Raw genomic sequence first — 13073 nt, forward strand, 5'->3', positions numbered from 1 at the left:
GCGCATGCGCAGTGGAGGGAGTCTCTTCTGCCTCCGCCATGTTGGAGACCGTGGCGGAGGCGGAAGGGAAACAGTGCCGACACAGCACAGGCCTGCCTGCAGATCGGTGGGCTCCGATCGCGGGCCAGGCCACCGTGGGGGCAGCCCCCCAGGGCCAGATCACCCCGCGCCCCCCCCCAGGACCCCGGAGCCCGCCCACGCAGCCTTGTCCCGCCGGTAAGGTAGGTGGTTTAATTTACGCCGGCGGGACAGGCATTTTAGCGGCGGGAATTTGGCCCATCCGGGCTGGAGAATCGAGCGAGGGGGCCCGCCAACCGGCGCGGCGCGATTCCCGCCCCCGCCGAATATCCGGAGACTTCGGCAACCGGCGGGGGCGGGATTCATGCCAGCCCCCAGCGACGCGGGGTCGGAGAATTTTGCCCCTGATTTGCATTGCAATGAGGCCCATCACCTATTTAGAGAATGCCCTGCCACCCACCAGTAGGCTCCTTTCATAATGTCACAGGTCAGAGTACCGAGGCAACTGACTCCACATTAGAGGCCTTTGGGTAAAGTCGCCAGGTCCCAGATGACCATAGGCTGCTTTCCCCTTTGAGGGGTAGAGCTGAATGGTGGAGATTTAATCCACGTTGCTGGCATTGCTCTGCATCACGAACCAGCTGTCTAGCCAAGTGAGCTAAACTGGCCCCCAAGATTTTGGAATGCGAACCACGAATGGAAAGCATGATTGAGAGAAGACTTTGAAGCATGTTGCGGGATTTGAGTTCAGAATCTCTCACATGACAAGTAACTGGGGGGATTGCGAAGAGCCATCCACATTCACTTGGGATTCAAAGTGGAGAATGTATTGGACCACGGGACTGGGTGTTAATGAGACCATTGTAATCTATGTTAATCTTCAAATCGGTGTGTATTTGTTAAGCTAAGGGGAGAGTAAAGGAGTAATTGAATTAAAATCTCATTTTTTATGTTTAGTAGACTCTGCTCCTCCATGTTTTATTTAGAAAAGGTAGAAGTTATGGGACTGGATTCTCCGCCGGCAGGATGCTCCGTTTTGCCGGCAGCCCGGGGGTTTCCCGACGGCGTGGGCTGCCCCATAATGGGAACCCCATTGACCAGCCGGTGTAATGGAGCATCCCGCTGGCAGGATAAAACAGGAACGCGGCGCTGCGAGGCGGAGAATCACGGTCATGGTCTTTTAAGCCAGGGTTCCATTCTGGAATATTTCGGTCTATTTAGAACATCAACTGGGATCATAAGAGACAATTCCCCCCTCCCCATGCCAAGAGGAGCATTTGAAAAAAACCATCCTTCTCTGCGTCATATTTTATTTTTAATAATTTTGAGAGGCCAAGACCCCCACCTGTATATTTTCACAATATATATATATATATATATATATATATTGCAATGTTGAAATTTTAAAATTGACCAAGATCCTTAAAATGGGTGAACTTGGGGCGTGATTCTCCAATGTCGGAGAATCGCCGGGGGAAAGAGTGAATCCCGCCCCCGCACCGGTCGGAGGCCATTGGCAGCGGCCCCCCTGGCGATTCTCTGGCCCGTTTTCACCCACTCCCGCCGGCGTAAATCACAACAGGTCCTTACCGGCAGGACCTGGCTCCACGGGCGGCCTGCAGAGTCCTCGGGGGGATCTGGCACTCGGGGGTGGCCTGGCCCACGATCGGGGCCCACTGATCTGCAGGCGGGCCTGTGCCGTGGGGGCACTCTTTTCCTCCGCAACGGGCGCTTTCAAACTCCGCCATGGCCGGTGCGGAGAAGAACCCCCCTGCGCATGCACTGGGATGACACCAGCACACGCTGGCGCTCCCGCGCATGCGGCAACTCGCGCTGGCCGGTGTGGTGCCAAGCCCTTCCGCACCGGCTGGCGCGGCACCAAACACTCCGGCGCCGGCCTAGTCCCTGAAGGTGCGGAGGATTCTGCACCTTTGGAGTGGCCCGGCGCCGGAGTGGTTCATGCCACACCTCGGCGCCGGAGTGACCCACCCCGCCGCCGGAGTGACCCACCCCGCCGGTTCGCGGAGAATCCCACCCCCTATGTTGTCTGCAACTCCTGAACAAAAGAAGCCACCTGTGGACTGCAGCCCAACTTCAAAGAGAACTATACAAAGGACAACTGCCTCTAATAACCCAGGCTGGCCAGAAGACGGATGGTCTGCTAAAAAAGGCTTCCAATTGTTCCAAAACAACTTCTCTTCCAATTCATAATGGCTGAGACATTGAGCCGTCTTCGTAACCCAGCTAATTCCAACGATGGATACACATCTTTTGTTGGAGACTGGGTGGAGAGGCTGGGGGTTAAGTAACATAGGCCTCTGGCTTGTTGAACATGTTAGTCTAGGGATGGGCAATGAATGCTGACCTAACCAGCAACTCCCACATTCCGCAAATGATTTTTAAAAATTGCCTTGCTGAGCTGAAGAGCAGTCTCCTCTCTCCATCATCTGACCAGCAGCCTCACAGACAAGGAGCTCTGCCCAGGTGGAACACCTGGCCCATCTACACTGCTTCTGCTGGAAATTATGTTCCATCGCCTCAAGGCTGATTAAACTCTGCATGTCCATCTCATCATGTGAATCAGCACAACCGGAAAAGTGAATTATACAGCATCGGCTTTCAGCTCCCCAACCACTAAAGGAATGCCTCACTGGACTTTTATTCTGGACTCTAGAACCCCCGTGAAACAATATTTATTTTGTTTGTGGTCTCTGTACTGTTAAAACACTCTCTCTATCCCTCTGTTCACTATTCAAATGCAACGGCACCCACGTTGCGGCCATCCTTTCTATGTTGCATGCAAATAAACTAATCCTTTGATGTCATTCTCTCTCCATTTTGTGGCGGACTTATTAATAGGAAATCGACTCAGCCCAAAAAGGTTAGGAAATATGTCACTGCTTATAAAGGGGAAACAGATCAAAAACACCTTTGTTTTTTTTTAAAATAATATTTTATTGAAAATTTTTGGTCAACCAACACAGTACATTGTGCATCCTTTACACAACATTGTAACAATAGATAATAATGACCTTTTTAAATTTAAACAAAAACAACAACAAATAAATAAATATTAAATAACAAAAAATAAAAACTAGCCCTAATTGGCAACTGCCTTGTCTCAGGCCACACACCACCACCCCCATTCCCCCCCCCCCCCCCCCCCCCCCCTCCTCCAAGTCCTGGGCCGCTGCTGCTGCCTTCTTTGTTCTCCCCTATCTATCTTTCCGCAAGATATTCGACGAACGGTTGCCACCGCCTAGTAAACCCTTCAGCCGACCCCCATGGGACGAACTTAATCCGCTCTAACTTTATGAACCCCGCCATATCATTTATCCAGGTCTCCACCCCCGGGGGCTTGGCTTCTTTCCACATTAGCAATATTCTGCGCCGGGCTACTAGGGACGCAAAGGCCAAAACATCGGCCTCTTTCGCCTCCTGCACTCCCGGCTCTTGTGCAACCCCAAATATAGCCAACCCCCAGCTTGGTTCGACCCGGACTCCTACTACTTTCGAAAGCACCTTTGTCACCCCCATCCAAAACCCCTGTAGTGCCGGGCATGACCAAAACATATGGGTATGATTCGCTGGGCTTCTCGAGCACCTCGCACACCTATCCTCCACCCCAAAAAATTTACTGAGCCGTGTTCCAGTCATATGTGCCCTGTGTAATACCTTAAACTGAATCAGGCTTAGCCTGGCGCACGAGGACGACGAGTTTACCCTGTTTAGGGCATCTGCCCACATCCCCTCCTCAATCTCCTCCCCTAGCTCTTCTTCCCATTTCCCTTTTAGTTCGTCCAGCATAGTCTCCCCTTCGTCTCTCATTTCCCTATATATATCCGACACCTTACCGTCCCCCACCCATTTCTTTGAGATGACTCTGTCCTGCACCTCTTGTGTCGGGAGCTGCGGGAATTCCCTCACCTGTTGCCTCGCAAAAGCCCTCAATTGCATGTACCTGAATGCATTCCCTTGGGGCAACCCATATTTCTCGGTCAGCGCTCCCAGACTCGCAAACTTCCCATCCACAAATAGATCTTTCAATTGCGTTATACCTGCTCTTTGCCACATTCCATATCCCCCATCCATTACCCCCGGGGCAAACCTATGGTTGTTTCTTATCGGGGACCCCCCCAGTGCTCCGGTCTTTCCCCTATGTCGTCTCCACTGTCCCCAAATCTTCAGTGTAGCTACCACCACCGGACTCGTGGTATAGTTCCTTGGTGAGAACGGCAATGGGGCTGTCACCATAGCCTGCAGGCTGGTCCCCCTACAGGACGCCCTCTCTACTCTCTTCCACGCCGCTCCTTCCTCCTCTCCCATCCACTTACTCACCATTGAAATATTAGCGGCCCAATAATACTCACTTAGGCTCGGTAGTGCCAGCCCCCCCCTATCCCTACTACGCTGTAAGAATCCCTTCCTCACTCTCGGAGACTTCACCGGCCCAAACAAAACCCATGATACTCTTTTCTATCCTTTTGAAAAAAGCCTTCGTGATCACCACCGGGAGACACTGAAACACAAAGAGGAATCTCGGGAGGACCACCATCTTAACTGCCTGCACCCTCCCTGCCATTGACAATGCTACCATATCCCATCTCTTGAAATCTTCCTCCATCTGTTCCACCAACCGCGTCAAATTTAGCCTGTGCAATGTGCCCCAATTCTTAGCTATCTGGATCCCCAGGTAACGAAAGTCTCTTGTTACCTTCCTCAACGGTAGGTCTTCTATTTCTCTACTCTGCTCCCCTGGATGCACCACAAACAGCTCACTCTTCCCCATGTTCAATTTATACCCTGAAAAATCCCCAAACTCCCCAAGTATCCGCATTATTTCTGGCATCCCCTCCGCTGGATCCGCCACATATAGTAGCAGATCATCCGCATATAAAGATACCCGGTGTTCTTCTCCTCCCCTAAGTATTCCCCTCCATCCCTTGGAACCTCTCAGCGCTATCGCCAGGGGCTCAATCGCCAGTGCAAACAGTAATGGGGACAGAGGACATCCCTGCCTTGTCCCTCTATGGAGCCGAAAATATGCCGATCCCCGTCCATTCGTGACCACACTCGCCACTGGGGCCCTATACAACAGCTGCACCCATCTAACATACCCCTCTCCGAACCCAAATCTCCTCAACACCTCCCACAGATAATCCCACTCCACTCTATCAAATGCTTTCTCGGCATCCATCGCCACTACTATCTCCGTTTCACCCTCTGGTGGGGCCATCATCATTACCCCTAACAACCTCCGTATGTTCGTGTTCAGCTGTCTCCCCTTCACAAACCCAGGTTGGTCCTCATGAACCACCCCCGGGACACATTCCTCTATTCTCATTGCCATTACCTTGGCCAAGACCTTGGCATCTACATTGAGGAGGGAGATTGGTCTGTAGGACCCGCATTGTAGCGGATCCTTTTCCTTCTTTAAAAGAAGCGATATCGTTGCTTCTGACATAGTCGGGGGCAGTTGTCCCCTTTCCTTTGCCTCGTTAAAGGTCCTCGTCAGTAGCGGGGCGAGCAAGTCCAAATATTTTCTGTAAAATTCAACTGGGAATCCATCCGGTCCCGGGGCCTTTCCCGTCTGCATGTTCCTAATTCCTTTCACCACTTCTTCTACCGTGATCTGTGCTCCCAATCCCATCCTTTCCTGCTCTTCCACCTTGGGAATTTCCAGCCGATCCAAAAACTCCATCATTCTCTCCCTCCCATCCGGGGGTTGAGCTTCATACAATTTTTTATAAAATGTCTTGAACACTTCATTCACTCTCTCCGCTCCCCGCTCCGTCTCTCCATCTTCGTCTCTCACCCCCCCTATTTCCCTCGCTGCTCCCCTTTTCCTCAATTGGTGTGCCAGCAATCTGCTCGCCTTCTCTCCATATTCATACTGTACACCCTGCGCCTTCCTCCATTGTGCCTCTGCAGTGCCTGTGGTCAGCAAGTCAAATTCCACATGCAGCCTTTGCCTTTCCCTATACAGTCCCTCCTCCGGTGCTTCCGCATACTGTCTGTCCACCCTCAAAAGTTCTTGCAACAACCGCTCCCGTTCCTTACTTTCCTGCTTCCCTTTAGGTGTCCTTATTGATATCAGCTCCCCCCTAACCACCGCCTTCAACGCCTCCCAGACCACTCCCACCTGAACCTCCCCATTGTCATTGAGTTCCAAGTACTTTTCAATGCATCCCCTCACCCTTAAGCACACCCCCTCATCCGCCATTAGTCCCATGTCCATTCTCCAGGGTGGACGCCCTCTTGTTTCCTCCCCTATCTCCAAGTCTACCCAGTGTGGGGCATGATCCGAAATGGCTATAGCCGTATATTCCGTTCCCCTCACCCTCGGGATCAATGCCCTACCCAACACAAAAAAGTCTATGCGTGAATAGACTTTATGGACATAGGAGAAAAACGAGAACTCCTTACTCCTAGGTCTACTGAATCTCCACGGGTCCACCCCTCCCATCTGCTCCATAAAATCCTTAAGCACCTTGGCTGCTGCCGGCCTCCTACCAGTCCTGGACTTCGACCTATCCAGCCTTGGTTCCAACACCGTGTTAAAGTCTCCCCCCATTATCAGCTTTCAGGTCTCTAGGTCTGGGATGCGTCCTAGCATTCGCCTCATAAAATTGGCATCGTCCCAATTCGGGGCATACACGTTTACCAACACCACCATCTCTCCCTGTAATTTGCCACTCACCATCACGTATCTGCCCCCGTTATCCGCCACTATAGTCTTTGCCTCGAACATTACCCGCTTCCCCACTAATATAGCCACCCCCCTGTTTTTCGCATCCAGCCCCGAATGGAACACCTGCCCTACCCATCCTTTGCGCAACCTAACCTGATCTATCAGTTTCAGGTGCGTTTCCTGTAACATGACCACATCTGCTTTAAGTTTCTTAAGGTGTGCGAGTACTCGTGCCCTCTTTACCGGCCCGTTAAGCCCCCTCACGTTCCACGTGATCAGCCGAGTTGGGGGGCTTCCCACCCCCCCCCCCCCCTTGCCGGTTAGCCATCATCTTTTTCCAGCTTCTCGCCCAGTTCCCACGCAGCTGTATTTTCTCCCAGACGGCTGCCCCCCCCGCCCCATCCTTTCCCCGTACCCACTCCCCCCTTTCCCCAGCAGCAGCAACCCAGTAATCCCCCCCCCCCCCCCCGCTAGCGTAATTACTCCCCCCCATGTTGCTCCCAGAAGTCAGCAAACTCTGGCTGACCTCGGCTTCCCCCCGTGATCACGGCTCGCCCCGTGCGGCGCCCCCCTCCTTCCTGCTTCTCTATTCCCGCCATAATTATCATAGCGCGGGAACCAAGCCCGCGCCTCTCCCTCGGCCCCGCCTCCCATGGCCAACGCCCCATCTCCTCTCCCTCCCCACCTCCCCCCATCACCACCTGTGGGAGAAAGAAAAGTTACCATACCGCAGGATTAATCATACAATCCCTCTTCGCCCCCCCCCCCACTCGTCCCACCACTTTGTCCAAACGTTCATTTTCGTAGTCCAATCATTCCAATTTTTCTTCTACAATAAAAGTCCACGCTTCATCCGCCGTCTCAAAGTAGTGGTGCCTCCCTTGATATGTGACCCACAGTCTTGCCGGTTGCAGCATTCCAAACTTTATCTTTTTTTTTGTGAAGTACCGCTTTGGCTCGCCCTCCTTCTCGCCACCTCCGCACTCCAATCTTGATAAACGCGGATCACCGCGTTCTCCCATTTACTACACCGAGTTTTCTTCGCCCATCTAAGGACCATTTCTCTATCCTTAAAACGGAGAAATCTCACCACTATGGCTCTGGGAGCTTCTCCTGCTCTCGATCCTCGCACCATAACTCGGTATGCTCCCTCCACCTCCAACGGACCCGTCGGGGGCCTCCACTCCCATTAACGAGTGCAGCATCGTGCTCACATATGCCCCGACGTCCGCTCCCTCCACACCTTCAGGAAGGACAAGAATCCTCAAGTTGTTCCTCCTTGCGTTATTTTCCAGTGCCTCCAACCTCTCCACAGATCGTTTCTGGTGTGCCTCCTGTATCTCCGACATCACCACCAGGCCCTGTATATCGTTTTCATTCTCTGCTGCTTTCGCCTCACGACCCGAAGCTCCTGCTCCTGGGTCTTTTGTTCCCTCTTTCAGCCCTTCAATCGCCTGTAATATCGGGGCCAACAAACTCTTTCTTCATTCTCCTCCACGCAGCGTTTCAAAAACTCTTGTTGTTCAGGGCCCCATATGAAACTGCCACCTTCCGACGCCATCTTGGTTTCTGCTTGCCTTCCTTGCCGTTGTTCCAAAGGATCCGCTGCAATCCGGCCACTTTCCTCTCCTTTTTCCATCCGTGTCCAGGGGGAACACCCTTCTGGTTTACCGCATGGTGTTTTCAGCCGTTAAAATTGCCGTTGGGGCTCCTATCAAGAGCCCAAAAGTCCGTTTCACAGGGAGCTGCCGAAACGTGCGACTCAGCTGGTCATCGCCGCACCCGGAAGTCCCAAAAACACCTTTGTTTACGACAGATGGTGAGAAGAGAAATTAGCGCCATTTAAAATAATCCCTCTCCTGTCCATAACAGAAATTGGGAGCTCAATTCTGGGATAAGCCATTTGAATTTGACCAGAGTTCAAATTTAGGACACAAGCCGAATCGAATATTGAGAATGCCAATTGGAAGTCAAAGAATAAAAAACTCGGTGCTGGAACAAATTTTAAACACAGTGCCTTACTACAGCAAATTCCGTTTCTCAAACACAAGAAACTGGAAACTTTAGGTGCCCAGGTGTGGGAGGAGATCAGAATGGGAAAACATTACCTCCCTAGCTACAGCTCTCAGCTGCTCTGTACTAAGGCATGCTACAGTTAAAGTTGCCCAGTAAAGGAAAGACTGGTGAACTGATCCAGCTGATGGTAGAACATTTGGACCTCACATATCTGACAGAACAGTTTGATGAGCTTCACCCGGCGAGTCCCCTCCCCTCCAATTTGAAGCTGGAGAAACTCAGATTGCAGTTCGAATTTCAGAAAAGGGAAAGACAGACAGAGAGAGAGAGCGAGCGAGCGAAGGAATAGGACAGGGGAAAGAGAATTCCAGTTCGGAAAATTGTAAATGGAGAGACAGTTAAAGGGAGAGACAGGCCATACAGCTGGGAGCTGCGAGGAAAAATCTCTCTACCCAGCAATACTCCCTATCACCCTAACCAAGAACCACTCCGAATCTAGTATGCTAGGTTCATTTCCTAATTCTAAGGAGTCATTTTTGACTTTTGAGAAAGTAGCAGGACAGCTAAAATGGCCATCCTATCTGGACATTTTTAATTCAAGGGCAGTTGTCAGGGAGAGCTCAAGAAGTCTGTGCCATGCTTTCGTCTGGTGTGTCCATGAATTATGAACAGATCATGGCTGCCATCCTAAAGACCTATGAGTTAACTCTGAGACAGATCACCAGCAATTCCCAAACACTTGCAAGAAGCCAACACAAAGCTACATAGAGTTCAAAGGGCTGAAGCAAATTGCATTTGATCGATTAGTGTGGTCCTTAAAGATCCTACACGTCTGTGAGGAATTGTACGAGTTCATACTGTTGGACGGATTTAAAAACTGCTCACTCTGTAGCCTATGGGCACATGTGGAGGAGCAAAAAATCCTCACAGCCCAGGACGCAGCCGTTACTGGAGACCAGCCATAATCTCACCCATTGGCCAGGAAACTCAGGCAGATCCTCTCCAAACCATTCCCATGCACATTGGAAAAATAAGATAGATAAGTTTCCCCCCACCCCCCAGACAAGAAAACACAAAGGAGTGTCCTGCAGCCCAAAAGGAGAGCACCAGGAAACTGGTGTATTCCCATTATAACAAAAATAGGGCCTTCCAGACCAGAGTGAAGGAAATTGTGAGGAAAGCTTTTGGTCCAAGGCTCCACTTTAGCAGTACCCGTAAGTACACCCCAATGAGTAGTGGGGCACCACATGATCTGACCTTTCTATCCACGGAAGAGAACGTTGCAGAGATATACTGGGACCAATGCGGGATCTTCCAGCTGAAATTCTGCCTGTGTCCCTTGAAGTAAATGGACACTTAATTCAAGGTCAATGGCAAGAATTACATTTGCACACCTTAGTTGAATTATATCCAGCCCAATAACCTGATCCAATGACTATGCTTAGTTTCATTCAGCATGTGCACTACTACAAAATGTCACTAGTTTATCACTAGATTTTAAAAACGAGCTTCTGAAATTTACATCTCATGACTAAATGATGCAAAGATCAGGGGCAAAATTCTCCGGTATCGGCATGATGTCCGCCGACCGGTGCCAAAAACGGCGCAAATCAGTTGGGCATTGCGCCGCCCCAAAGGTGCCGAATCCTCTGCATCTCGGGGGGCCCTGCCCTAACCGTGAGGGGCTAGGCCCGCGGCAGACTGATTTCCGCCCAGCCAGCTGGCGGAAGTGCCCCGCCAGCTGGCGCGGAAATGACATTGCCAGGTGACGCATGCGCGGGAGCATTAGCAGCCGCTCACGGCATCCCCGCGCATGCGCTGTGGAGGGAGTCTCTTCCGCCTCCGCCATGGTGGAGACCATGACGAAGGCGGAAGGAAAAGAGTGCAGCCACGGCACAGGCCCGCCCACGGATCGGTGGGCCCCGATCGCGGGCCAGGCCACCACCCGGGGCCAGATCGCCCCGCGCCCGCCCCAGGACCCCGGAGCCCGCCCGCGCCGCCTTGTCCCGCCGGTAAGGTAGGTGGTTTAATCCACGCCGGCGGGACAGGCATTCTAGCAGCGGGACTTCAGCCCATCCGGGCCGGAGAATTCGGCAACCAGCGAGGGCGGGATTCACGCCAGCCCCCGGCGATTCTCCGACCCGGTGGGGGGGGTCGGAGAATCTCGCCCCAGTTTTCAGCCACTTCCCAATGTATTCCAATCGTCTCTCGCTGAAGTTATGTTGGGAGGTTGGAAGGCCTAGATGTTAATGTGTAGCTGTTACTTTTAATGTGCACAAATAGGTTTTACCTTTCTGAGCATTCACAGCTAGTGTATTACTACTATATTTGACAGCTTTGTTCAAGAATTTCAGTGAACGGATTCCTCGCTTTCCATCCTCTTGTTCGTCTCTTTTAGCAGCTTCCAATGCTAATTTTTCTTGCTCCTTTCTCTGCAATTCTATGAAAAAAATGAAAATGACTGTTTGCACAATTTAGACACAAATTAAGAAGCTTTTGGGCAATCTATTTAGCCAAAGCACCAAACACTTCCTAAGACATTTAAACCGTTGCATTAATTTTTGTCTACTGATACACATTCAAGCAAAATTAATATAAAGTTGAACACGACTCCTGGAGGTTTAATTCTTCACCACCACAGAAAAGTCTTCTTATTGCGGACAGAAAATTGTGTAAAGTTATTACCAGAGATTTTATTAATGATCCAGTAAATTAATTTGGTCACTCTTGCTGTTTTTTTGCCAGGAGCTACACAAGAGCAGTTTTGAGTAACTTCAGTGCTTTGACCTTCCTCCCTTTCCCATGGGATAGCAGCTAGCCTCCATATAAATATTTCTCAATAATGACCCGGGTCTCTTGGCGAGAAGTCCAATTCTATATCTCACATTCACCATATTGGACAACCAGGATAGTGAAGCACTCTGCTGGGACTTCCCTTACCAGTGTATCATAGATTATCATAGAATTTACAGTGCAGAAGGAGGCCATTCGGCCCATCAAGTCTGCACCGGTTCTTGGAAAGAGCACCCTACCCAAGGTCAACACCGCCACCCTATCCCCATAACCCAGTAACCCCACCCAACACTAAGGGCAATTTTGGACACTAAGGGCAATTTATCATGGCCAATCCACCTAACCTGCACATCTTTGGACTGTGGGAGGAAACCGGAGCACCCGGAGGAAACCCACGCACACACGGGGAGGATGTGCAGACTCCGCACAGACAGTGACCCAAGCTGGAATCGAACCTGGGACCCTGGAGCTGTGAAGCAATTGTGCTATCCACAAGGCTACCGTGCTGCCCATTGCATTGCACAATTGTTTTTGTAATCTATACTTTGATTAAAATATTGGCCAATGTACTTAATAGTTCACACGGTTGCATTTATAACTCACAGGGAAGCCTGGTATAGAGAAGAAATGGCAATATTAGAAGCCACGTAAGAACCATGTTGGAGCCAGCTGTGTCTGGCTGTATCTGGCATTGAGCTTAATGTCTTTGGCTGTCAAGCTTATTTTGTAATGGTGCATAGAGTTTGTACTGCAAGTAAGAGCAACTAAATTACACGTTGTGTGTCGTCCCCCCATCCCTTTTGTGGTGAATTAATTGCCTGTTCTGATTAATTACAGGGACTCACAATGCCAAACTTTAATTATCCAAACAAGGCAACATACCTCACTTGATAGGAGGCCAGGGTGTAGGCCGAAATTGGACCCAAATCTTCCACTGAAAGCTTCAGCTAAGTCCACAGGCTTTCAGCAGGTAAGAGGTTCTAAAGGGGGATGAGGTAACCCTCTCCTTCAATTTACATTTGGGCCAATGTTGCTACTATCTGGGGCCCAATGGCACTTTTCATGGAGTAATCTGTGGGAACTATGGTGTGGCGAGGAGAGCACTATTGGGCCCAAACCCGGTGGGTCGTGCATCAGGTGGAAAGACATAAAAACAAAAAGAAAAATTAGGCGCTAGGCCTGGTTGCCCAATTTTTCCCCAATATCTTGCCCAATTTGGGGCAGACTGCTGCAATAAACTGCAGACCTGTTGTTCCTTTTTTTTTTTGCTTGTATTGTTAGATCCACCACAAGAGCTGCCCTGCTTCTCTGTATTCACTAATAATTTTTCTTTCAAATGTTTAACAAAGTCTCTATAAATGCCTGATTGACTTAACGTTATTATTTGTTTATGTTAATGAGTCTCATATTCAAACACCTGTATGAAATAAATCCACTCACCTGTCCCCTTTATGCTTCAATTAATCATAGAATCTGCAGTGCAGGAGGCCATTCGGCCCCTCAAGTCTGTACCACCCTCCGAATGAGCACTGTATATAGGCCCACTCCTTCGCAA

At 50.5% G+C, this 13073-nt stretch overlaps 1 protein-coding gene across 6 annotated transcripts in view; it reads right to left on the reverse strand.

Moving 5' to 3' along the window:
• Nucleotides 1–13073, reverse strand: part of slc12a1 (solute carrier family 12 member 1) — a 180336-nt gene that overhangs the window by 34853 nt on the left and 132410 nt on the right. For all 6 annotated transcript variants that reach the window (XM_072493016.1, XM_072493015.1, XM_072493012.1 and 3 more), the window contains one exon: nucleotides 11016–11165. In XM_072493016.1, the coding sequence (XP_072349117.1) occupies nucleotides 11016–11165 (150 nt within the window). The remainder of the gene's footprint in view (nucleotides 1–11015; nucleotides 11166–13073) is intronic.

The sequence above is a fragment of the Scyliorhinus torazame genome, chromosome 30, assembly GCF_047496885.1.
Source record: "Scyliorhinus torazame isolate Kashiwa2021f chromosome 30, sScyTor2.1, whole genome shotgun sequence".
Taxonomy (NCBI): Eukaryota; Metazoa; Chordata; class Chondrichthyes; order Carcharhiniformes; family Scyliorhinidae; genus Scyliorhinus; species Scyliorhinus torazame.